Source organism: Malus sylvestris, chromosome 2 (assembly GCF_916048215.2).
Source record: "Malus sylvestris chromosome 2, drMalSylv7.2, whole genome shotgun sequence".
Taxonomy (NCBI): domain Eukaryota; kingdom Viridiplantae; phylum Streptophyta; class Magnoliopsida; order Rosales; family Rosaceae; genus Malus; species Malus sylvestris.
Window position 1 is genome coordinate 34987095 of NC_062261.1, and position 26854 is coordinate 35013948.

The window sequence follows — 26854 nt, forward strand, 5'->3', positions numbered from 1 at the left end:
TGGTGGGTTTGGGTGTTTGATGGTATCTGGATTTGTTTGTTTTAGGTTTTGTGAGAAATGGGTTTGAAAGCTGAGGATGGTAAAGTGGACGCCTGGGACATCTACAAATCGAAAGTGAGGAGGAAGAAGAAGCAGAAAGTTGTTGGGGATGAGCTGACGTCGCCCTGACGTCAGCCTTGCATCATATCCACTCCGGGCTCTCGGGCCAGCAACGACCCACGGGCCTCTCGCTCGGGCCCCCTTGGGCTCAATCGCCAGCTTGGGCTAGACCTTCTTGCTCGGGCATTTTGACATTGTTTGATAGCCAGTCCATCGAGCTATCAGCTCCGGTGGAGCTGCTCTAAAGGGGAATTGAAATTGTGAACCCAAGAAAATGAATGTAATCATGACAAAAGTTGAAGGGGTTACTTGTAATTTAGGAAAAAGTGTACTAGGTAGAAACAAAATAGACGATGAAGATTCTTTCCATATCCTCTTTATGATAATCTTAAGGATCTTCATATCATTACCGTTCATAATACGCCATGCGGTCCAATTTTATTAAATACTATTTGTGTTTAATTTTAAATAAATAAATTTAAAAAATTCATTACCGTACAATGTTGGATTCGGATGGAATCCAAATCCAAAACAGACAGAGAAGCAAAAACAATAAAATCAGACAGAGTCAAACACAAAGAGCAAATCAGAAGAGGCGAGGAATGTCCACCACCATGACTGAACAAGTGGGTTCGCTTCCAAGCTTCCAGAGGTGAAAAAAAAAACTCTCACCTCTCTTTCTCTTCTACGTTCCTCACCACCCTTTTATTTATTTTTTTCTGCTTTTTTGTTCACCGCTTTTCTGGGTTGTGTTAAATCTGCAAGTGCATGGTTTAGCTTTACTTTCATCGTGCATGTGAATCTGTGAACTGGGTATTGAATCTAACGGCGGAAAATCATTTGTGTTGGTTTTCCTTGTGGATGTTACAGTTTGCTCTACTCTTTTGGCATGCCTTCAGATTTTTTAGTAGTAAATTGTGTTGGTTATTTCAATTAATTAGTGGGTTTTATTTTCTGGGTTGGCAGATTGTGTTCATGTTGAAGTTGAACTAATCTGGAGTTTTTAAACGTGTGAGTTTCATGAACCCCTTATATAATTTTTTTTTTTGTTTGCTCTTTCCCACAATGATAACTACAAATGAGAAATTTATACTAATGTATCGTGTGCATCCGGATTTTTGGCCGTTAGATCCTGGTCATTGATACTTGATTAAAGATTTAACGACCAAACATTCCAGTTTAATCACATGCTTGAAAATCCCTTGAAAATGATCAAGATTTTGTGTTCAACTGAAATATCGGAATCTTTAGAGAGTGGCCCTCTACCACAGTGGTGGAGTTGCCCTTGCGCCACAGCGTGAGTTCGAACCCTGTCGGCTCTCTAATCTAACAAATCTATAGTTTGACGAAGAAAAAAAATATCGGAATCTTTATTCATTTGAATCTCAAAATTAGATGTGTTGTTGCCACTTTTCATGGATGTCTTAAAAGTGACTTGCCCATTCGGACTATTTTTTTTCTCAATAAATCCAAATTGGTGTTACGAAATCAAACAGTAGATTACTTGATTGTCATCTCCGAAATGATCTTGTGCGTGTGCTCTTGTAGCGTGGAATTGTGAAACGTTCTAGAGAAGTGCGTGTTTTAATTCCTGTTTCCCTTATGGATGCTCGGTTTTTTCCCTTCTCCTCAGGTTAGTAGGGAAAGTGGCATTGGTGACCGGCGGAGCCATTGGTATTGGAGAAAGCATTGTGCGCCTGTTCCACAAACACGGTGCAAAAGTTTGTTTAGTCGATGTGCAGGACAACCTGGGCTTGCAAGTGTGTGAATCCCTCCACGGGGATCCAAACATTTGCTATCTCCATTGTGATGTCACGGTGGAGGATGATATTAGCCGTGCAGTTGATTTCACGGTCAATAAATATGGCTCACTGGATATCATGGTCAACAATGCTGGGGTGTCAGGTTCACCTTGTCCCGACATCCGTGATGCGGACTTATCTGAGTTTCAGAAGGTGTTTGATATTAATGTAAAGGGAGTCTTCCTCGGAATGAAGCACGCAGCCAGGGCAATGATCCCCCGGAAAAAGGGCAGTATAGTTTCTCTTTCCAGTGTTGCAAGTGCTGTGGCAGGCCTTGGACCACATGCATACACAGGGTCCAAGCATGCTGTATTGGGGCTTACCAAAAACGTTGCAGCTGAGCTTGGGAATCATGGGATACGCGTTAACTGCGTTTCTCCTTATGCAGTTGCGACGAATTTGGCATTGGCTCACTTGCCCGAGGAAGAAAGAACAGAAGATGCCTGGACAGGTTTCCGTACTTTTGTAGCGAATAACGCCAACTTGCAAGGAGTGGAATTGACAGTTGATGATGTAGCCAATGCTGTGCTGTTCTTGGCAAGTGATGAGTCCAAGTATATAAGTGGCGATAATCTCATGCTTGATGGGGGCTTCACTGCTGTGAATCACTCATTGAGAGTCTTTAGATGATGAGTAGAGTTGACTGGGTTGATGCTTTATTACCACTAGCATCTTTGGAGCATTTGTCATGGAAAATGATTTCCGCACTTCCATTTCCTCCCATGCGCTTCTTTTGTTTTTGTCCATTGACACCCCTTTGATTATTCAATCAAGTGGCTGGGAGAAAAATAAATAAGGAGTGCAAGGGAAGAAAAAAGGAGCGCGGAAATCATTTCCCTTTCGTCATTCTTGGCCTGCCGGGACTTTCAGTTGTATTTGGTGAATAAGAAGATTGGAAAAGATTGGACATGGATCCAGATTGCCGGAATCTGGAAAAACATATATACTTTCATTCTGAACATTTAGAAGTTAATCAATTATTGGTTTTCATTATTTAATCGATTTCAGAGATAGGGAATGGGGTCGTTCTATTGGGGACTTTGCCTTTTCTAATCGCTTTGAGTGGGCAGAAAGTAGTCTACTTTGTAGTTGATGTCTCATCTTTGGATCTTGGTTGTTTCTAACCGCATTGTGTGGGTTTAAAGAGTAAGACTACTATTGTAGTACGACGATCAAGCCTTATGTGTAGTTCGACTCACCTAATCCGTTATCATCTTTTACTCTTATCTGTAATATTGGATGTCATCAGTCATCATTGAAAGTAGGGTTAAAATATTAGAAAGTTTTTGTCTAGTGGTGTTGTTACTTTCGGTTCCCCCCTCACTTACTGTTTTTTATTCTTTGCTTTCGGCTCTTCATGCTGTAAAGCAAAAGCAGGATATTAGATTAAGTTTTAGAGGGATTGCATGTCATCATGATGTTGGCTTAGCTGCCATCTTCCCTGCTCTCTTCTTCACGTTTCTTCTTCCTTATATGCTGCAACTTGTAACAATTTTAGTCATGAAATAAATATATAAAACTTCAATATGGTATCAGAGCAGGAAAAATAACCTGCTTCTGCATTTCTTCTAGCTGATCGTATTCCATCTCCGACATGGCGGAAGAACATTCTTATTCGTTTGGAGATGAAAATCCCCAGCCTTCCTCCTCAACCGTGTCTGAGGTGGATGTAAATCCAAATCAAAGATTAAGCTCGGTCTTGTTAAATGAGTTTAATTACTTACCTTGGTCGAGAGCAGTGAGTCTTGCCCTAGGTGGAAGATCCAAGCTAGGGTTCATAAATGGAAGCATCGAAGTCCCAGATGTTTCCTCACCAACTTATGAAATCTGGCTTTGCAAGGATCAGCTAGTTATGTCATGGCTCCTAAATTCCATGGAACGTAAACTAGCTGAAATATTCAGTTATTCTGAATCATCATTCAAGCTATGGGAGACAGTCAAGGAGATGTATGGCAGCCAGAACAATGCTGCACGTGTGTTTCAATTGAAGAAGGACATTTCCAACCTACAACAAGAAGGAAAGCCCTTTGTTCAACTTCTGGGCAGCATGAAGAGCATGTGGAATGAGCTGGAAATGTATCGGCCTCATACAACTGAGGCGTCTTTGCTACTAAAAAGGGCAGAAGAAGACAAGATATTCCAACTCTTGTCAAGCCTCGATTCAGGATACGAAGACCTACGAAGCCACATACTCATGAACCCCGATCTACCTTCCTTCACCAGCGTATGTGCAACAATCCAACGTGAAGAAGTACGAAGGAAAGTCATGAACATTGGCACAAAGACCGGTGTAACTGAAGCAAGGGCTTATCTAGCCAACGAAAGAAAATACAAAGTGAAGAATCCACACTTAAAGTGTCAACACTGCAACTATACTGGTCACGTTAAGGAGACATGCTGGATTTTACATCCAGAATTAAAGCCAGAGTTCATGAAGGATAACAAGGGCTCACAAAGACTGAACCGTGCACCACACAGAGCCAACAATGCAACTGCCTCAACATCTCATGGTTCTGATGCACTCAAGAATTTCACTGCAAATCCAGCTGCACTCATAAATGAGTTTGCAGTGTATCTTCAAAACAAGAAAGAGGTTGGCTTTGAAGATGGAAATTCAATAGCTTTGCTAGGCAAGTTCGCTGGATTTCTGACAGACACACAACACATGACCCGAGATGACATGCAAGGTATCATGACTGCTTTCAAAACTGCTCTTAATGTAAATATGATGCATGATTTGTGGATTGTTGATTCGGGTGCCACAGATCATATGACCAACCATGTTTCTAAGTTTCACAAGTTTGAAAATTTTTCAAAACCTTCTCAAGTCTCAACTGCCAATGGTAAGAGTTCTAAGGTTTTAGGGAAGGGAAATATCAACTTAATGTCGGACAAAATTGAGTCAGTAGCCTTATTTGTTCCTTCTTTTCCATTTCAACTTCTATCTGTGGGAAAAATCACTAATACCTTAAATTGTTTAGCCATTTTCTCCCCTCACAATGTCATTTTTCAGGATTGCCTCACCAAGAAGACGATTGGTGAAGGGTTTTACCTTGATGGCCTCTATTACATATCAAAAAGCAGTCCCAGAGGATTTCAAGCCAAGTCCAGTCCATCCCAAGATAGTCAATTGTGGCATCAACGTTTAGCTCATCCTGCCCAACCTGTTTTGTCATCCTTGTTTCCAAACTTAGGAAATGATTTAATTTTGTGTGAAACATGTCATTTGTCTAAAGCCACCAGATTACCTTTTACCTCATCCTTATCTAGGACTAGTAAAGTTTTCGAACTAGTTCACTCAGATGTATGGGGACCAACGTTTGAATCTTTTGATGGTTATAAGTATTATGTAACGTTTGTTGATGATTTCTCTAGAGCCACCTGGTTATACCTTTTAAAGTCTAAGAGTGAAGTGATTGAAGTTTTTAAGGATTTTCACAATCTTGTTAAGAATCATTTTTCCTCTCAAATTCAAACCTTAAGATCTGACAATGGCACCGAATATATGTCCCATATCATGTCATTATATTTGAGCAAGCACGGTATCATGCATCAAACAAGTTGTGTCGGCACACCTCAACAAAATGGTGTAGCTGAAAGAAAAAATCGTGACATACTGGAAAAAACGATAGCATTAATGTTACAAATGAACGTACCAAAAAGATTTTGGTCACAAGGAGTCATGGCGGCTGTGTACATCATCAATAGACTTCCTAGCCGAGTCTTGGGGTTTAAATCTCCACTTGAAGTCATGAAAGGAAGAAAAATCGACCTTTCACATCTTAGAGTCTTTGGTTGTGTCTGTTTTGTTCATATACAGTCACACCATCGAGATAAATTGGACCCTAGAGCTCTCAAATGTATTTTTCTTGGTTATTCATCAACACAAAAAGGATATAAGTGCTATGATCCTCAACTAAGAAAAATAATTGTATCTAAAGATGTTCGATTTCATGAAGCTAACCCTTTTTTCAGCAAATCACATGAAGCCACAAGTCAGGGGGAGTGCATCTTAGACCTAATTCCTCTACCAAGAATCTGTACTCAAGATGTTTTAAATGACAGAGGTGCTAACCATGACCACATTGATGAATCTTCTACACCTCTCATTGAAGTCAATAATGAAGGTACTCATCCTGATAGTTCTGTGCATGATGATGACAACGGCAACCAAGAAAATCCTCAAGGTGTGGATGAAAATTTGAACGAGGATGAGATAAACCTCCCAGAACCTCGACGCAATCCTCGGCGTGATAGACAACCTCCCACAAGGTTTCAAGATTTTGTCACATATAAACCGAGGCATCCAATTTCAAATTGCGTGTCGTATCAAAAGGTAACTTCATCTCATGCTGCCTTTCTTAACAATATTTCAAGTCACAGTGAGCCTCAAAACTTTTATGAGGCTAATAACCAAGTTGTGTGGAAAGAAGCAATGAGAGATGAACTCAAAGCACTAGACCAACACAAAACCTGGAGCATCACCAAACTTCCACAAGGAAAAAAGGCAGTGGGCTGCAAGTGGATCTATAAGATCAAGTTTAATTCTGATGGTTCGATTGAGAGGCATAAAGCCAGGCTGGTGGCTCGAGGATTCACTCAAACATTTGAGGTGGATTACAAGGAAACATTTGCTCCTGTTGCAAAAATGAACTCAGTAAGGGTTCTATTGTCTGTTGCGGTCAATAAAGGTTGGTCTATGTACCAAATGGACGTGAAGAACGCCTTTCTACATGGTGATCTTGAAGAAGAAGTCTATATGAGATTGCCACCAGGACACCCTCAAAGCCAAGAGCCTAATTTGGTGTGTAAGTTACATAAGTCAATTTATGGATTGAAGCAATCGCCACGTGCTTGGTATGCAAAACTAAGTACCGTTCTTCATAGCATTGGTTTCAAAAGGAGTAATGCAGATTCATCATTATTTGTTCGCACAAGAGCTGCGAGCAAATTAGTTGTGTTAATATATGTGGATGACTTAATAATTACAGGTGATAATGCTGCTGAAATCACCACACTCAAACAGTCACTTCAACAAAAATTTGCAGTCAAAGATCTTGGGGTGTTGAAGTATTTCCTTGGAATCGAAATGGCATCTTCTTACAAAGGACTATTTCTTAATCAACGAAAATACGTCATGGACCTACTTAAAGATGCTAATATGAGTGATGCTAAGCCTGCACTTACCCCTCTTGATAGCAAGCTCAAGCTTGACTTGGGAGGCACGTCACTCTCGGATATCAGCTTATATTAGAGGCTTGTCGGCAAACTGATCTACCTAACGATCACTAGACCAGACATCTCACATTCAGTAAGTATCGCCAGTCAGTTCATGCACTCTCCCACCATCGAGCATCTGAACCTTGTCAAAAGGATCTTACGTTACTTAAAAGGGTCTGTTGGTCGTGGCATCCTCATGGCAAAGAATGACAACACTCAAATCATGGGGTACTGTGATGCTGATTGGGCAGGAAACGCAATCGATCGCAAGTCCACCACGGGTTACTGTACCTTTGTTGGTGGAAACTTGGTCACGTGGAAGAGCAAGAAACAAACTGTCATCGCAAGATCAAGTGCTGAAGCTGAATATCGTGCAATGGCCTCAACCGCGTGTGAGCTGATATGGCTAAAAGGACTTTTATGTGACTTAGGAGTGTTCACAGCTCAACCAATGACATTATTTTGTGACAACCAGGCTGCCATGCACATAGCATCAAACCCCGTCTTTCACGAGAGGACGAAGCATATTGAAGTCGACTGTCACTATATTCGTGAACAAGTACAGTCGCAGGTGATTCAGACGCATTACGTAAAAAGCTTCGATCAGCTGGCTGATATATTCACTAAACCTCTGGCTTCCCATCAGTTTCAAAGGCTCCTCTCCAAGCTTGGATCCATCAACCTACTGGATCCAGCTTGAGGGGGAGTATTGGATGTCATCAGTCATCATTGAAAGTAGGGTTAAAATATTAGAAAGTTTTTGTCTAGTGGTGTTGTTACTTTCGGTTCCCCCCTCACTTACTGTTTTTTATTCTTTGCTTTCGGCTCTTCATGCTGTAAAGCAAAAGCAGGATATTAGATTAAGTTTTAGAGGGATTGCATGTCATCATGATGTTGGCTTAGCTGCCATCTTCCCTGCTCTCTTCTTCATGTTTCTTCTTCCTTATATGCTGCAACTTGTAACAATTTTAGTCATGAAATAAATATATAAAACTTCAATATTATCTATTCTAAAATTGAGGAGGGATGTGACTGTAGCTTATCTACAGTGAAACCTTTGCCACTTGATTTCACGCTATTTACAACAATACTGGCCGAATTGCATGGGTTGGGAGGGTAATTCTCAAAATTTCAGAGGGTAATTTTGTCCATATGGCTTATCAGGGAGCCACTCGATTTCACGCTATTTACAACAAAGCCATCAGGTTTGGGCTGATATTGGGCCTCGGTTGGAAGGGCAATTTTGTCATGTGCGTTTGAGACGGATTGGGGTGGGTTTAGGTTTGCTGTCATTCAATGAGGGTTTCGGGGATGGGAGGCCATGCCTCCGAGAGAGAGAGAGAGAGAAAGAGAGAGAGAACGAGAGAGATAGCGAGAGGGAGAAGTGGGGATCTCAGCGCCATTGCTGCAGATCCTCAATTTCATGAGTGGGAGAGATGTTTAGGGATTTTTTTCCCACTTTTTGAGGGACGGATGGACAGGGAGAGAGAGAGAGAGAGGGCAGAGAGCATGCTGTGCGTTTGCGTTTTCTGTGTGAATCTGAAGCTGCTGTTATCATCTTTTCTCAAACAGGCAAGCTCTTTGATTTCTCAAGCTCCAGGTACCAACCCTTACTCGATTTTCCCCAACTTGAACAAATATGACCAAGTACAGGACTTGATAACTTCTCTCTTTCTAAGAGAGAGAGTCTGATTTTGTATTTTGTTTGTAGGAAGCATCCTTCTTCGAGTTTTAGGGTTTCATTATGTGAGCTTCCAAGCTTTTTCTGGGTCAGGTATATAATTTATCTCTTTGGTGTTAATTTCTTTTTGTTTGGGTTTTTTGATTGTTTGTGCTTCGATTTTTCCCTGAAACTTAAAAAAAAAGAAAAGTAATAGTGATGATTAAATTTTGGCCTTTGGTTTGCATGTTTGGGTTTTTTACTGTGGGTGAGCAATTTTTTATTTTAGTGTTTTAATTAAAGGGCTAAACATTTGTCAGGAATACATATGTATGATCATGATTAATTTTTGGGTTTAATTTAGCTGTTTCAGTTTTTACTGTGGGTGAATAATTTTTTTTATTTTTGTTAAAACGCCAGAGATTAGTTTCTTCTTTCTTATGGTTGTGAATATATATATGTGAACATATAATATCTTCGTTTGGAGTGAATAAAAAAGCTTACTACGGTAAAATTATATTTGGTGGTACTTGAATATTAGCCCATGGTATAATCAGTTTCTACTCAAAGTCTAGAAATCAAAGGACCCCAAATTTGCCAGAAAACAAGTAGAGGTTGGTTACTAAGCTAAAAGAACAAGTGGTATTTTTTGGTTAATTGGTTGGGTTTTTGGATGGCTCTTCTGGGTTGTTGTTAATTGTATGTTTGAATTTGGCATCTATTTATCCAACGGATTAGTGAGCTAAAACTACGAGTGGGGTTGTTTTGATTTTTGGGTTGTTTAATTTTCTGTTATTTTATTGAATTGGATTTTATTCAATGGGGTTAGTGACTTAAAAGTGTAATTGGGTTTGTTTTGGTTTTGAATCTCAGAGTCTTACATATTTGATTGTTTATTGTATTTCTCCATCTAATGCATATGTGAAAATCATGAAGTTAGAAGATCTTGGCTTAATTCACTTTATAACTTACAGTGCATGCATGCTTCCAAGGTTAGAGGTAGAACACTGGAATGTCAACTTAAATTTATATATTGCTTAATTTGATTCCTCTGTTCTGTTAAAGCTCACAGAGATGGTGGGGAGGATGAATTACTTTATTTTTATTGTATTATAAATAGTCTGTTTTTTTTATTTCCCCCAAAAGTCCGCTTTGCTATTTAATCCTTCTTTGCAGGCAAGGATTTTAGGTTTGAATGCAAAATATTTCCTCAAAGTAGGAGGTTGTTGTTTGATGTCAATCAAGGTTTGTGTTGCCCTTATTATTGTTCTCAAAACTGCTAATATACTGTTTCAACTTATCTTTTTAGGCTATTCTGCCAGTTTTCACCCTTGAACATGTAGCGCATTACCTATAATTTCCCAGTGACTAAACTTTAGACCAAAACTTTTATAAATGGCCACTTTAACTAAATGTCGTATAACGTTTTGTTAAAAATTGTCACATTTTAGTAAGCTAATAAATTATTGGCATGCACGTATGGACCGAAAATTAGATGGAATGTTGTTGAACATGACGATTGGGGGAAATTAGGCATTTTGGTGTTTTCATTTTGTTTGTCGCATTTTGTTGTTCTTGCCTAATTGTGATTGAATTAGTTTTGATTTTTAACTTTGGATAGGTGCTGTTTCACATTTTGTGCTCATTTTGGAAGTGATTCATAGGTGCTCTGTAAAGGTTAGTCTTATACTCATTTTTAAAAAACTGTGCATGGTAGTTGTTAAATATTGTGGCGTTTTAAAATCCTTGCTTTTGTGGAGTCTCTGTTTTTTTTTTCTTCAGATTTTGGGGCTTTTATTTGCAGGCTTCGAAGCTCTTTGTACTCAAGTAACATTGCCCTTGAGGTGAAATCTATGAATTTGACATATTGTTACTTAAATTTAATGAAAAGAATATTATGCTTGGTAACCTCTGTTGCATACCTGAGGTGAGAATTTTGCTTTTATAATTTTTATTTACTACATCTAATGATCTTATTTACGAATTGCAGGAAAAAGTTGTCATGTTAAGCAAACAATTGAGCCATTTAAAAAGTTTGGTGAGTATCTTATGTCTTGGTTTGTGTTCAAGCTTGGGTTTCTTAGTTAAGCATCAGTCAGTATATTGTCATTCATTTATTTAAGATGTGGTGGTATTGTTGATGACATGGCTATAAATCACAGGATTTTTCATTTTTGGTAGAAAAATAAATTTAAATTGAACCTATTTTTGGTTTTTTGTGGTTGTGGATGTGGTGTATTGTTATAGCTTAAGAAGAAATTAAGAAAGTTTGGTCATTTGCTTCTCGACTTAAATTGGATTGGTTTTTTTAAAATTTTATTACATGGTGCTTTTAGTGATGTTGTTGCAGCTTTGAAAAAACAAATTTGAGGTTTTTATTTAGTGAGACAAATGAATTTTTTTTTGGTTAAAGAGGGGGTGGGGAAGAATAGAGAGGGAGGTAAATTGTGCTAATAGCTGCTTGAATAGGTTGTTAGTATATGGATTAGATTAGGAATTTTTTTATTACATTTTGTGATTGGGATCTAATTGCAGGTTTCGTGTTGTATGTCTCAATCTTTAGATATAAATTATTTGATTAATACATGCTGTTGGCTGATTTAAGAGCGCACACACTTATAATCTCTTTTAATACCATGTTAGAATGCGAACGTCCAACTCAAAACTAGCAACAATAATAAGTTGACAGTTGATCGTTTAAACTTATCTGCAAGGCTTTTTACTTTACAGATTTGTAGTTCATGCTCTTAACAGTTAGCAATGTATTTAGCAGTTTTTAAACATGAAGTAAATCTGTGTTTGAAATCTCACACTTGACCTGATTGGAGTCTAAGGTTTACAACTATATTATTTAATTGTTGAATTTTTCTTCATGGAATACCCTGCATTTTTCTGCCTTTTCTTTTTAGTGATTTTTTTACTCTTTTTTTTTTCTTAATGGAATACTCACATTTTTCTTCCGCTTCTTCTTTTGCTTCGGTGGCTGAAGCACCACCTTAATGGCCACATCAAAAGCAGCTTTCACATTCAATTTTATTCTCCCAAAAGCTACAAAAGTAGCTCCAATGATGGGTCGAGTAAGGTCCCTCAGTCTATGATTCATTCTCGATCGTCCGTTCCCTTTTGCATGTCAAATGAGTGGCTGGATTTCGAAAACTAAGTTCAATTTTTAATTCGATTCTTTACTGTTAGCATAGATTGTCATCCTTTCTGCCTTTTGCTGTGAATTATTTCCGGATTTTGTTGCACTTTTAGGTCAGGTTTTGAGGGTTCCTTTATTTGGTTTTGGGAGTTCCTTTATTTGTTTCGTTTTCTCTCATTTTGTGGATGCATCTCTCTGTTCTGTGTATTGTTCTTAAGTAAGGTCCGTTTCCTTTATTTTTTTTGGGTTTTCAGTTCGTTAATCTATGACTCTGTGTTTAGATTTTACTATAAACTATTTAAATGTTTAATTTCCATTTGAAAACTTGGGGAGTTGTAGGTATGTTGTTTATGGAAGAAGCTCAGTCTCAAATCCCTCAAACAATCTCTTAGTTGCCACTTTGTTTTCGTAGGTTGTGCAACTTGATTTTCTCTATCCGTGTGAATTTGTGCCTTAGGTTATGTTTATCTGCTAAGTCTGTATTTTGGAAATGCTTATTTGATGAATGCACTGGTATAATTGATCAATAAAGTACTATGATCAGTGTGTTTCTGTGGAAGTGATTCATGAAGGTTCTGGATAACAGTTTTCGGGGTTAGATTTCTAAATCTATGGGATTTGCTGACAAAGAGTCTCTGATTTAGGGAGGGGGAGTGAGACAGAGAGAGGGAGTTCATGGTAATGGTGGAGGATGCGCAAGATAGCGAGAGCCCTCTGAAGGAGGCGCACGATATCCAGTCCCAGATTAAGAGTGCTATGCAGTCACGCGTCCCTTGCTTAAAAGAACTATCCGAGTAATCTCTCTCTCTCTCTCTCATTCTCTTCTCACTGAATTTGTGTGCTTTTCATGAATTTAATTTCAAATATTAGTTGTGATTTTTCTTTTCTTTTATGCCAGAATGTGTGGTATAAATTCATGCTGGATTGATTTGTACTCAAAGTTTGTAACTTTGATTTTTGTTTTTTAGGGTTTACTCATGCGTATTATAAATTAATTAAGGGCCACTGTGTAGACACAATTGTGTTTATGTGTGTGGTTAACTGTTTGATATGGTTTGTGTTCTTAGGATTGGCATGTTTAGTTGTTTTGTTTGGGGTTCGTGGGGATTTTTTGGGTCAATATATTCTGAAGTTGCATATAAAAGTTTAATTGCGGAGAACCAGTAGTAAATAACTCACGGTATAATGATTTAATAGTATATGAATTATATGTCATTCTGCTTCGTAAATCAAATTGCTAATGCAGTGTGTTTGATTTGTTTCCTCTTGGGGTACTTCTGAGGCTGGCTGCCAGCCCAACGCCACTGTAGAGATTATCACTTCCCTCCCCAACTTTTTACTAATCTCCATCTACTTCGTCTAATTATTTAAATGCCTTAATCTCTTTTTTTTTGCTTTTTTGTTTAGCTGTTAAACCACGTGCCTTACCTGCAGGTCATATATTTTGCCATCTTAACTTGAAGGGCGATATAAGTGTTAAATGCATGTTGCTTCTGTTTCTCAGGAAACAGAGCATTTTTTTGCAACTGTATCTTTTGTAATCAGCTCGGTTGAATGTATATAAAAGCCGAACTGCTCATCTTACCGACACCCTTCACTCATTTATCCCTTTTGTTCATTCATGATTATGTTGAATTCTTTTTTCAGGTTCACTGTCTTATTCATGTGGTTAAGGCTGGTGCATTCAAGTCCCGCAGCAACGCGCGGGCATTTTTGCTAGTGTAAACTAAAGTTGAATCGTCCATCGTGCTATTGAAATTGAATTGGTATCGTAAGGCATGGTTCTGCATATTGAGGGCAACATATAATTCTTTTAAGCAACCATGTAATTAATCATTAATTTGAACATTAGCAACGACATTTGGATGTACAAAATTGCCGTTAACTGATACACTCACTAATATAAATGGATTCCAAATATAATTTTTGAGTGTGTAAGCGATTGTGTTAATTTTGTAATATTATTATTTTGTTTTTACCCCAAATAGTCTTAATATTTCAAAAGTCCTTATTTCAATAATTTATGTTAATATATGATGATCAATACGGTCCTTCGCGTTGTGCTTCACGTATCATGTCGTCTTTGTTGTTTAATTTTGTCAAAACTCGTATCGGCACATTAATTTCGCCATAACTTCTGTCAAACGTGGTGCATAAGTTGAGCCCACAGAGAGGGTCCGGATCTCTTTCCACCTAATCCACCTAATTCAAGATTCGAATCGTTGAAATTTGATTCAACAGCTACAAACTCAGGGGTCATTTTAAAAATGATAATAACTGTAGCGGTTGAATCAAATTTCAACGCTTAGATCCCAGATTAGATGGATTATGAGGAAAGGACCTGAGCCCACAACTCTAATCGGTGTCACGTGGATTATAGAAACCCTTACACTATGTTTGGATGATGAAAATAAACTTGAAATTTGAATTAAAGTCAGAATTTATAAATTGACATGCACCAATTTCCTTGTTTGGATTCATAAACATATAAATTTAGAATCTTCGCGTATAAAAAAAAAACTTGGAATTCGAGACCTTCAATTCCTAAGTTTAAATTCCATGTAAATAGGTGTCATTTCCTAAGTTCTACGATTAAAAGTTTAAAAACAATAAATTACATATTCAATTCCATTGTTCTTTTATTTTAATCGAACAAAAAAATTCACAAATTTTATAGAATAAAATTTTATTATTTTGATTTCCGTCATTTTAAAATTTATTAATAATCTTAAATTTCTTTCGCTAAACATAATGTTAAGATATTATAACTGAAAAACCAGAACCTCTTTCTCTTTGTCCTCCATGGCCACTTAACCATTCCAACCTCAGAAACTTGAGAAAATATCCTCCATGGCTTCCCTTCAACCTTCATTCTTCTCTTCCCTCAGCACCATCCCTTCCACCAAACCCACTCTCTTCCTCTCCATAAACCCTAACAAACCCCACCCTTCAAAACCATTCAAACTCTCCTTCTCCCTGAACCCACCCAACGCTGAATCTTCACAACCCACCTCGCCAAATTCACCCGAAACGACGCCTGAAGCCGAGCCGGGTCCCGTCGACCCTGTCAAGCTCGCATTGGCGAACGCCAAGGCGTACAAGAAGTCGGTGCAGATGAACAAGAATTTGAAAATTGAGAAAAACCCTGCTGAGGATAGTGGTGGAATTGCTGGAAATGGTGGGAGTTCGGGTTCGGATGGTGGGGCGAAAGAACTGCCTGCTTCGGTTAAGATTGCAATGGAGAAAGCTAAAGAGTATAAGAAGAGTAAAGGCACTGTGGGTGGTGGTGACATCAATGCTGGGGAGAACAAAGGCACAATTTCAGGTAATCTTTTCAAATTTCAAGTTTTTTGCTTTTCTGTCTTTTTTCTGAGCAATCCGCTGGAGTTTTCGAAGGCGGTACCAAATATGAAATGCCATTGAAGGTTCTGCTGAAGAATGACATATGCAGTTTATAATGTGGGGTAAGAATTAGTGTTTGAATTGTTTTTTAGGTTTGAAGACAAGTGCTGGTGGAAATTCGGGGAAAGAGGTAGTGGAAAAGAAGGCGAAATTGTCAGTTTCAAGCATTGATTTTGTGGGACTCGGCTTTGCGGATAAGAAGGAGGGCAGAGGACTGCCCGCTGGGTTAGTTCCAATATCGGACTATATTCCAGAAGGGGGCTCTCCTGATGTCGAGTTTATAGTGGGGGACACTAGAAATTTCGATGCAGGGCCACGGCAGACAGAGCAGACTCAAGGAGATAATCCAGACCTGTACAAGCCAAAAGTTTCTTCGTGGGGAGTATTTCCTAGACCGAACGACATTTCCAAAACGGTATATGACAGTTGATCTCAGAAATGGTGTTACACAAGTCTGCTTGATACATTGTTGGCATATGGCATTTCTTGTATGTATAGTTGTTTTTTGGGGCTTAATTTGGTCTCCACTGCCACATGCTGGGTGCTTGTTGTTAGGTTTTTCGATTATATGATTTTGGAGGATTTTTTGGTATTAATTTGACCATGAATTGAAATTATTTATTTGAACCAAGCCAAATGGTTTCTTTCCTGAAACTCTGCATTTTTAAATGCTATCACCGTCAATGCATTCACTATGATAAACTTCTGCACGGTGAGATGTCCATTTATAGTGTAGTTTTCAAATTGGAAGTATTAGGGCATCTCCAATGGGAAAATGCAAATTTGAGATGCAAAAACCGTATTTCCGGCAGATGTAAATGAAGGTTCTACTTCAATGGGTGAGATGTAAATTTGAGGTCCCATGTAATTTTCTCTCTTTGATTAGTAGGACCCATCACCAAAAGATGTAAAAAAGAATGTAAATTTATGTTTTTATTTACATCTTCTGTCGGCAAAGCTTAACCTTTGGAGAGAAGTGTTGGAATCTAAAGGTCTTCGCCTAAGCCGATCAAAGACAGAATATATGGAGTGCAAGTTCAGTGCAAATGGAGGCCAAAACGAGTTAGGGGTGAGGATCGGAGATCAAGAAATACCAAAGAGCGACCGTTTTCGTTACCTAGGATCTATCTTGCAAAAGAACGGAGAATTAGATGGAGATCTCAACCATAGAATGCAAGCTGGATGGATGAAGTGGAAGAGTGCATCCGGCGTGTTGTGTGACCGCCGTATGCCACTGAAGCTCAAGGGAAAATTTTATAGGACGGCAATAAGGCCGGCGATGCTGTATGGCACAGAATGTTGGGCGGTGAAACATCAACACGTACACAAAATGGGTGTAGCGGAGATGAGGATGCTTCGTTGGATGTGTGGGCACACGAGAAAGGATAAGATTAGGAATGAGGATATCCGGGGTAAAGTAGGAGTAGCCGAAATTGAAGGAAAGATGAGAGAAAATCGGTTACGGTGGTTTGGACATGTGCAAAGAAGGCCTATTGACGTTCCGATTAGAAGATGCGACTATGGGACAGAGGTTCAGGGCCGAAGGGGTAGAGGAAGACCTAGGAAAACTTTGGAAGAGACTCTAAGAAAAGACTTAGAGTACTTAGATCTAACGAAGGACATGACACAGGATCGAGCACAATGGCGTTCTAAGATTCATATAGCCGATCCCACTCAGTGACTTGGATTTTCCAAGTCTCCAACCGAGAAGTTTTCCTCACTCGGGAAATTAAGGGAACACTACCCCAACCTACATGCTCCACTCAGAAAGCTTCAACATACAAGCTTTAACAAAAGAAAATTCAAAGAACTTAGCGAAGAAGGCTTTGGTGTATTTAACACAATACGTTGAAATGAAAGAAAGCTTATTTATTGATATCCCCGATAAGCTACAAATATGTACATATACATGAGTCAAAATAAGCACACAAGAGGGAGCCTTCACAAAGGTTGCTTAGGAGAAGTCTCAGCAGTCGGTAGAGCCCCAGAAAGAGAAGGCACCGGAGGGGGATCATTTGGAGCCTCAGTACTGGACAGAACCCTAGAAGGAGGAGGCATCAGAGGTTGATCATTTGGAGCTTCATTACGCGGTACAGCCCCAGAAGACGAAGGCAATAAATGCCTTTGGAACAAACCCACAAATCTCTGATGATCAAGTAAAACCTGACCATCAGTTTCCTTCATCTGGTCAAGCTTCCTCTTCATGTTTGTAGCATAGTCATGTGCGAGCCGGTGCAATTGTTTATTCTCATGCTTGAGCCCTCTAATATCCTGTTTGAGACTCATCACTTCAGCCGCCAATGATTCAACTTGGCGGGTTCGAGCAAATAGGCGTTGGGCCATATTAGACACAAAACCTGCACACTGAACACTGAGAGCCAGCGAATCCTTAACAGCTAACTCATCAGACCGTTTGGAAAGTAGTCTGTTATCTTTGGGAGTGAGAAGGTTCCTGGCCACCACCGCAGCGGTCATATCATTCTTCATCACGGAATCCCCAACGGTAAGAGGACCAGTAGGGAAGACGAAGGATGGGCGCCATATGTTGTCTGGAGAAGGCGGGGCTGCCTCTTCAACAAGGTTCAAGTCAAAACGACGGTCGGAGGGGCCAGACATTTTCAAAGGTGTTGAAGAGAGAAGAGGTCGGACAAATCAAGATCTTAGAAGTGCAAGAATGAAGCTTCTACTGGTGGAGATTCAAGTGTGCTTTGGAACTTAATGCCAGCCCCTATAAAAATCTGCACTCGACGAAGCTTCAGAAATCGAAGAGGCGCCTGCTCAGAAATCGAAGAGGCGTTTGCTTTCTCAAAAGCTGGGCTGCTTAGAGATCACGAGGGTTGATCTCAGAAATCGAAGAGGCGTTTGCTTTCTCAAAAGTTGGGCTGCTCAAAGACCACGAAGGCCGATCTCAAAAATCGAAGAGGCGCTCGCTTTCTCAAAAGCTGGGCTCCCCAGAGACCACGAGGGCCGATCTCAGAAATCGAAGAGGCACCTACTTTTCCAGCCTTTTCCAGCCTTGTCAGCACCTGTCACACGCACACTCAGTTTTGCGGAAATTATGGGCATTCTGTCAAAGACTTCTGGGGAAGTAGAAAACACATGAATCTTACTGTTCAATCACCCACTTCCCACACGCAACAATAGCTCATGGGTACCACAAATAACTTTGCCAAAGTTCTCTGCCAAAGTTGAGCACGTGAAGCTTGCAGCTCCCACTACATCGCTCTGACCAAGAAGGGTAAAAGAATAGCAAAGAAACAGCACTAACAAAGTTTAGACCCATAAACTTTGAAGGTCTAGCTACCATATTATTACCCACAAGGGTAAAGGAACAGTACCACTGCTGGATAATTGGAAAGTCCCTGTGTGTCAACCTCTGTGCTTCGTGGCAAGGTAGACTAGCAAACATGCCCAACCTTTACTCACATTCGAGAAAACACTCCCAATAAGATTGCTTGCTCCAAAATCGAAGAGGCACCGTCCTCCGAATCTCGAGAGCCAGACTCCCAACATGACTACTTTCTTAAAAATCGAAGAGAGGGTAAAGGAACAGTACCATTGCTGGATAATTGGAAAGTCCCTGTGTGTCAACCTCTGTGCTTCGTGGCAAGGTAGACTAGCAAACATGCCCAACCTTTACTCACATTCGAGAAAACACTCCCAACAAGATTGCTTGCTCCAAAATCGAAGAGGCACCGCCCTCCGAATCTCGAGAGCCAGACTCCCAACATGATTACTTTCTCAAAAATCGAAGAGACACTGCTCCCCGAATCTCGAGAGCCAGACCCCCAGCATGATTGCTTTCTCAAAAATCGATGAGGCATCGTTCTCCGAATCAATCGAAGAGGCGCTCGCTTTCTCAAAAGCTGGGCTGCTCAGAGACCACGAGGGCCGATCTCAGAAATCGAAGAGGCACCTACTTTTCTAGCCTTGTCAGCACCTGTCACACGCACACTCAGCTTTGCAGAAATTATGGGCATTCTGTCGAAGACTTCTGGTGAAGTAGAAAGCACATGAATCTTACTGTTCAATCACCCACTTCCCACACGCAACAATAGCTCATGGGTACCACAAATAACTTTGCCAAAGTTCTCTGCCAAAGTTGAGCACGTGAAGCTTGCAGCTCCCACTACATCGCTCTGACCAAGAAAGGTAAAAGAATAGCAAAGAAACAGCACTAACAAAAGTTTAGACACATAAATTTTGAAGGTCTAGCTACCATATTATTACCCACAACTGTAAAGGAACAGTACCACTGCTGGATAATTGGAAAGTCCCTGTGTGTCAACCTCTGTGCTTCGTGGCAAGGTAGACTAGCAAACATGCCCAACCTTTACTCACATTCGAGAAAACACTCCCAATAAGATTGCTTGCTCCAAAATCGAAGAGGCACCGTCCTCCGAATCTCGAGAGCCAGACTCCCAACATGACTACTTTCTCAAAATCGAAGAGAGGGTAAAGGAACAGTACCATTGCTGGATAATTGGAAAGTCCCTGTGTGTCAACCTTTGTGCTTCGTGGCAAGGTAGACTAGCAAACATGCCCAACCTTTACTCACATTCGAGACAACACTCCCAACAAGATTGCTTGCTCCAAAATCGAAGAGGCACCGCCCTCCGAATCTCGAGAGCCAGACTCCCAACATGATTACTTCCTCAAAAATCGAAGAGACACTGCTCTCCGAATCTCGAGAGTCATACCCCCAGCATGATTGCTTTCTCAAAAATCGAAGAGGCATCGTTCTCCGAATCTCGAGAGCCAGATACCACAGACCACTTTTTCAAAGTGCTCTGACAGAGTTAAAACATGTGAAACTGGCAGCTCCCACTACCGTGCTATGACCAAGCAGGGTAAAGGAATAGCATTACTACTTGTTGTTAGGGAGACTCCTATATATGTCGACCTCCATCCCCAACGGACAGGCAGACCTGCAAAAATGCTCAACCCTTCATCATATCTGAGAGGGCACTCCCAACGAAGCCTTTCGAAATATTCAGCTTTCTTTCCCCCCGATAATACCTCTGCAAACAAGCTATACTAGAGCAAGAATATCTCATATCATCAGGGTTAAAAGCAAGAGTATCCCATATCATGCTTTTTCCCTGTCTTTTCTTTTGGCCTTGTTTTTACCTGCAAGACAAGGAGAAAGAGAGCAATCAGTCAGCACTTGGAATCAAGCTTCCAGCCAGGAACTGACTGCCTGGAACCCCTTACCTGATTACTTACCTGGCATTGCTCTCGAGTACTCATCTTCAACATCTTATGTTTCCAGGGAAGATTCCGCATCTGCTTGAGGAACAGATAGGGCAAGTGCGAAGGATACAAGGAAGCATGTGGAGACAAGCGTAACAGCACACGTGCCGATACATTCATTACTCTGTCAAAAGCAAAAGTATCCCATATCAGCAGGGTGGAACGTACTCTAGATTTGATGGACTTGTTTTGACCCTCAAATTCTTCAGTCGACCTTATACTTTGGAGGAAACCAGAAAACCCTCCAGCTCAGTTCAAGAATAAGCCTGTGGAAAGTTACTTCTTCAAAAGCAAAAGTATCTCATATCATCTCTTCTCATTTTTCTTCTCTTTATCCTTCATGCTGCTGCAAGATGGGGAGAAGGTGAATAATCAGTCGGAGCTCTGATTGCTTACCTTGTCTGTCACCTCTTTCAGCAGACCCCCTAGCTCGGCGACTTGGGGGACTCCTACTACATGGTTTGTATCGCGCTTGACCAAGCCTGAAACTACAAGTAAGCTTCAAGTGAAATTGATACATTACCTTGTGCATCTCCACCAGTTAAAGATACCACCCCTGGATGGAGGAAGAGTACTTCCAGAGAAGATGCCACATCTACCTATGAGACAGATAAGGCAAGTCAAGACGACACCACACTCCGATACTTAGAAGTTTCGTGATTACGAGATCATTCTCCCACAATATTTCCTAATGTCATTTGTACTAAATCATTCACTTGTACTCACTAAATGAGAGCTTGAACCTATGTACTTGTGTAAACCCTTCACAATTAATGAGAACTCTTCTATTCCGTTGACGTAGCCAATCTGGGTGAACCACGTACATCTTGTGTTTGCTTTCCTATCTCTATCCATTTATATACTTATCCACACTAATGACCGGAGCAATCTAGCGAAGATCACAAAAAGCGATCGTTTTCGCTACCTAGGATCTATCTTGCAAGAGAACGGAGAATTAGATGGAGATCTCAACCATAGAATACGAGCTGGATGGAAAGAGTGCATCCGGCGTGTTGTGTGACCGTCGTAGGCCACTGAAGCTCAAGGGAAAATTTTATAGGACGGCAATAAGGCTAGCGATGTTGTATGGCACAGAATGTTGGGTGGTGAAGCATCAACACGTACACAAAATGGGTGTAGCGGAGATGAGGATGCTTCGTGGGATGTGTGGGCACACGAGAAAGGATAAGATTGGGAATGAGGATATCCGAGGTAAAGTAGGAGTAGCCGAAATTGTAGGAAATATGAGAGAAAATCGGCTCCGGTGATTTTGAACATGTGCAAAGAAGGCCGACTGACGCTCCGGTTCGAAGATGTGACTACGGGACAGAGGTTCAGGGCCGAAGGGGTAGAGGAAGACCTAGGACAACTTTGGAAGAGACTCTAAGAAAAGACTTAGAGTACTTGGATCTAACGGAGGACATGACACAAAACCGAGCGCAATGGCGTTCTAGGATTCATATAGCCGACCCCACTTAGTGGGAAAAGGCTTTGTTGTTGTTGTTGTATTTACATCTTCTGTCGAAGATGGATAATTTACATTCCTCCATTGGAGAATTTTGCAGCAAAGAAATGATGTGAAGTGTCCATTTCAAGGCATTTTGCATATCCCATTGGAGATGCTTTTACTGTAGTAGTGATACAGCTGCTGTTACTGTATTTCAGTATTTGGGGGATCAGCTTGAGAATATACTTTCTCTAATAGGGTTTTCTTCTCTGTTCAGTTTGGAGGTGGAAGAGTTATACGCCCAGGGCAAGTGCTGGAAACAGCTGAAGAAAAAGCAGCTAAAGAAGCACGCACAAGACAATTAGTAGCTGCTTACAAGAGTACAATGGGGTTGAACATTGATCCAAAGCTAAGAGCTGAATGCGAGAAGGTTTGCTTCTATTGATATATTTCCTTTTCTACATGTATATATTTCCATTTCTTCATAGCTTGACATCAATGGTCTTGTAAAACCCTCATCCAAACATACCCTCTGGGTGTTAGAAGTGGGTTTAGAATTAAGTTAAAAGTCCCATTCTAGTGATGATAGGTTTGGTGTTGTATGTAATGCCACTGGTCTAGAGCTGAACTAAACTAGATGTTGGAATTGTTCATGAGTCCAGTAAAACTATTTGTAAAGAATAAAAAATAAAGTGATGGCTCTCTAGTCTCTATAAAAGGAGCATAGATACTGGGTTTCAGGTTCAAATACCTCCAGATTTCAATTGGTACTGACCGATGTAGGAAATTAAGGGATATATCTATCATTAAATTTCTGTGAAATAATAAATGATTAGTTGATTCCAAGCCTGTACATACATTCTTCTAATGATCTTAGGATTCCGTGATTTATGGACACCTTAGTAGTAGAATACATTAAGAATTTATGACTTATAGGTTTTCCATTAGAAACAAAACAGACTCTTGGGCTAGTGCAGCTGCATACATCCCATTATTGACCACCCAAGGTCCCAAGTTGGTCCAAAACTGTTCATTTATGCCAAATATTGACATCTTGCTCTTCACAATCTTTAATTCATCTCATATTAATGAATCCAATACTACATTGTCATTTCCTCAAATTAATAATTTTACATGCAGGCGTTAAAGGATGGCGACTCATTGATGAATGTTGGAGAGCTTAAGGAAGCATTAATCTATTATCAGAAGGTTATGGATAAGTTACCATTTAAGGTAATGCTGCTGTAAATTATCTGAGCTGATTGCATATATAAAAAATAAATTAATAATTTTGCTGCAAACATATTTGGACAATGAGTATTTTGTACCATGCATAAATGATACGCTACTTGCGTTAAAAAAACCACGTTCCTTCATAACAACCAACAATGATCCTAAATCTTCTATCCAAAATCGCTAACTTTTAGCCATTGATGCAGTTAATAATCAAGGATAATAAATCAGTTTTCATCACTTCCATAAAACTTTGGCAGTATGCGTACACATTTTTATACCCATCCCACCCCTTTCTCCAATTTTCTCTTTCCTTTCGTTGTTTCTGGACAATGAATAACTGATTGTTCCTTATATCAGTGCATTTTTCATGCAAAAATTGTTTTCACAGAGTGAGCTTCATGGGTTGGCTGCTTTACAATGGTCCATTTGTCTAGACTCCCTCAGCAGGTATATTTCTATTTTGAGAAGTTGCTCTGTCTAATCATCTCATGGGAGAGTTTACTACGCATTAAGTTCTTTCTATAAAAGTTGAAAATTTTGTATTTTCGGTCAGCTTTTATAAAGTTTCAAGACATTTTTGGTATCAAAATCATAAGCTTGCATCTCAGTATGGAATTATTCTTGTGTCTTCGTCCTTGTTTCCATTTTTGGATGTTTAAATGCTCTATGAAGTATGATGATGTATCATTTCTATGTTTATTCAACTTGTTTGGGAGTAATAATTCTTCAAACGCTAACAATTTGGTGTTTGTCAGGAATTTACTTGCTTGATTTGGAAATTTGTAAATTTCTTTGCTCTAGTAACCATGAATATTACTGCCGCCAAGGTTCTCAAATTAACAGTCGTGAGAATTAAGTAGTTGTTTAGAAATGAATCAAAAGCATAAGAAGAAAAGAGAAATTAATAAAAGGAGAGTATCATTTACCAGATAGAGGTAAACAATGCAGCTATTTGGAGTGGGTACATGACTTCTTGACCGTTCATTACTACCTTATTCTGTGTCATATTATTGGTAAACAAGGCCTTCCTGTATAACATAGACCATGATTTGGTTATAATTATTCATTTGGGTATGAACTTGGCACATCCTAAGTAAAGATGGGGAGTTTCTGACTATTGTTAGCTTTTCGTACCACAATACCCAAGGGTTTTAAACAGTAGTTGTGGTTGATAGGTCAAAGGAAGCTCAAGTTATGTACGAGAAGCTTCAGTCCCACCCAACTCCTAGAGTAAGTAAGAAGGCGAGGCAATTTGTGTTCAGCTTTCAGGTAACTATAATTGGATCTGTCATTCATCTAGCACCTGTAATTACAAGACAGCTCCAAAGAGCTCTATTCTTCAAACTAAGCATTCAATCCTTAAAAAAAAAGTTGAGCAACTATGACTTTGACACCTGATATGATACCTATATTGTAGGCATGCGTTTTCTGTCATAACATGTTAGGGTTATTCCATGTCCTAAGATTCGAATGCCAGTTTGAAATAGTAGCCTATATCTGATGGGGATTCTTACAAATAGTTTTTTCACATTTCAAAGTGACCATTTCGTGTGCATATTGCTGGATTGTTGCTTTCATTTCCATCATAAGCTATATGGAACTTGTTCATCTTCCAGGCCATGGAAATGTTGAGGCTTACGAAGAACTCACCTTTGAAGAACACTGGCTTCCAGAATTATTTTGAAGCTTTCATAGAAAACAAATCGGACTACGTGCTAAAAGAGGATGAAGTAGAAGTAGGTACACTGAATCAAACTCTACCATATATCATTTTTCTTGTTTCCCCCATCCTTTTGGTGCTACTCATTGCTATACAAAAGAGAATATAAAGTAGGTTACCATATACAGTCTTATTACTAGCGGGACAAAATCAACAACTTGTCATTGTAATTGTATATATCCAAAGATATTATTTGGCATTACAGTTACTGAGGAGTATATTCCATAAATGTCGGCTTCGTATTTAGCTTATGGCCCATTGCTTTTATTTGTAAAATGCGACTTTGTAGCTGAGTGAGTATGAATATTTGTTCGTGTACGTGACGTACTTTGTTCATTCCGTCTTCCCTCCTTATCAATAATATGAAAGCTTAAAATACCGTCTACTTGTTATGGTCTCTGCATTTAGCTTTCGTGCATTTACATGCATTGCGCATCTCAACCTTTTAATAGTTAGTTAACAAGTTAACAGCCACTCCTCCCCGACCGGCGACAACCCCACCTTCTACTTGTTAATAGTTTACATACTTTGTTAAGGTAGGGCTCGTTCAAGTTAATTTACGGTAGAGTTTTCGCTCACTGAATTGCAGATAATTTCAGACTGCAGAGATGCAAGATTTTTATGCAGATGGTGAATAAGCTTAGTTGGTTTTATGGCTGATAAGCTTTTTCTTCTGTTTTTAATTATTTTTAATTGATATAGACTTAATGGTGTTAAATCGGAATTAACTATTAAGTTTGACGAGTCATGTTTTAAGTATTTAGATTATCAAAATAATTGAATTTTAGCGAAATGTGTGTAAATTCATAAAAGCTAAATGTAGGGACTCGAGATTCGCAAGACATGTAGGTCGATTTCTTGCATCTCCATTCAACCCTAATCTTTGATTATGGCATAATTCTACCTCGAAACGAATAATGACATGTCTTAGCTGTATATATAGTGACATGTAAAGCTCTGCCGACAAAACCAATTGTTCTTATTTTGTTCTTGTCCAAATAATTCAATAAGTGGTATCATGATTTCGGAAAATTCTACAATATTACGTTGTATTCAATGCAACATAATATAAATGAGTAAAATTTACATAAACTAATCTTATACCATTATAACCTTCATCTACTCCAGTAATCCGGGTGAGGAGGTCACAAGAATGATTTCATTATGGCACTATCCCTCCTCATTTACAATTATTCAGTTTTTTAACAAATTATATTATCTACACTAAGGGGGAGGGGTTTTAGTGAGGGGTGGACTTAGCCTCACAATAGTTAGCAATAATGTGGTTTAAATTCGCATTTGGCAAGAACCAAACTTAAGACATTTCACTTACAAGTGAAAATGAATACCACTAGACCTAGTATTAAGTGGCAACAATTATTCATATTTAATTTACTAAAAAAGATACCGAGGGACTGCATACTGAAAAAAACTACATATTCTCAAGACAGCTGCAAATATAACAAGTCACTTAATGTATAATCTACATATTCTTCTGAAAATGATTTTCGCACATCATTTTCTTTCTGACACCTTTTTATTTCCGTAGCATTTAGATTGAATAAACTAAAAGAGAAAATAGTGAGCTTATCATTTTTTAAAGAAAACAACATATTTCATTTATTAACGAGGCAAAGTATTACAATCAGATGAAAAATATGGCCAGGAATCTGAAATGTGAAGATAGTGGGAGATCATGTGAGAGAAAAAAGCTCTCAAAACAATTAATTGTGGTATATTAAAATTGCCATGCTTTTTATTAGACACTGTAAAGGACATCGGGGCTTCAAATCGCCTCGCGATCCAAAACCACGTACGTATCTGCTTTCAACATTGGATCCAACAAACTCAAATAACGTACCTGCATGGCTGC

General features: G+C 39.3%; 3 protein-coding genes across 11 annotated transcripts; all 3 read left to right on the top strand.

The window, feature by feature from the left end:
• Positions 1-648: 648 nt before the first annotated feature.
• Positions 649-3077, top strand: LOC126600708 ((+)-borneol dehydrogenase 2-like). The gene is made up of 2 exons (XM_050267344.1): positions 649-751; positions 1733-3077. Exons 1-2 carry the CDS (start codon positions 702-704, stop codon positions 2529-2531), a joined length of 849 nt encoding a protein of 282 aa, XP_050123301.1. The 5' UTR covers positions 649-701; the 3' UTR covers positions 2532-3077.
• A 5046-nt stretch (positions 3078-8123) lies between these two features.
• On the top strand, positions 8124-13650 carry LOC126600718 (uncharacterized). Of its 7 annotated transcripts, XR_007615555.1 has the most exons (8): positions 8124-8721; positions 8833-8895; positions 9958-10026; positions 10403-10458; positions 10772-10819; positions 12568-12717; positions 13358-13479; positions 13571-13650. XR_007615555.1 is itself a non-coding variant. In XM_050267355.1 (6 exons), exons 1-6 carry the CDS (start codon positions 8418-8420, stop codon positions 11939-11941), a joined length of 711 nt encoding a protein of 236 aa, XP_050123312.1. In that variant the 5' UTR covers positions 8124-8417. The 7 variants fall into 7 exon arrangements, 2 of the variants coding, with proteins under 2 accessions (XP_050123312.1, XP_050123320.1); XR_007615556.1 differs by lacking the exon at positions 13358-13479; XR_007615554.1 differs by lacking the exon at positions 13571-13650 and having other exon boundaries at positions 13358-13569.
• Positions 13651-14680: 1030 nt separating this feature from the next.
• Positions 14681-25917, top strand: LOC126600665 (uncharacterized). Of its 3 annotated transcripts, none has more exons than XM_050267283.1 (8): positions 14681-15248; positions 15418-15740; positions 22303-22455; positions 23166-23258; positions 23650-23708; positions 24437-24530; positions 24878-25001; positions 25571-25917. In XM_050267283.1, the coding sequence occupies exons 1-8, from the start codon at positions 14774-14776 to the stop codon at positions 25639-25641; spliced, it is 1392 nt and encodes a 463-aa protein (XP_050123240.1). In that variant the 5' UTR covers positions 14681-14773; the 3' UTR covers positions 25642-25917. The 3 variants fall into 3 exon arrangements, with proteins under 3 accessions (XP_050123240.1, XP_050123247.1, XP_050123234.1); XM_050267290.1 differs by having other exon boundaries at positions 24878-24997; XM_050267277.1 differs by lacking the exon at positions 25571-25917 and having other exon boundaries at positions 24878-25227.
• The last annotated feature ends 937 nt before the right edge of the window (positions 25918-26854 follow it).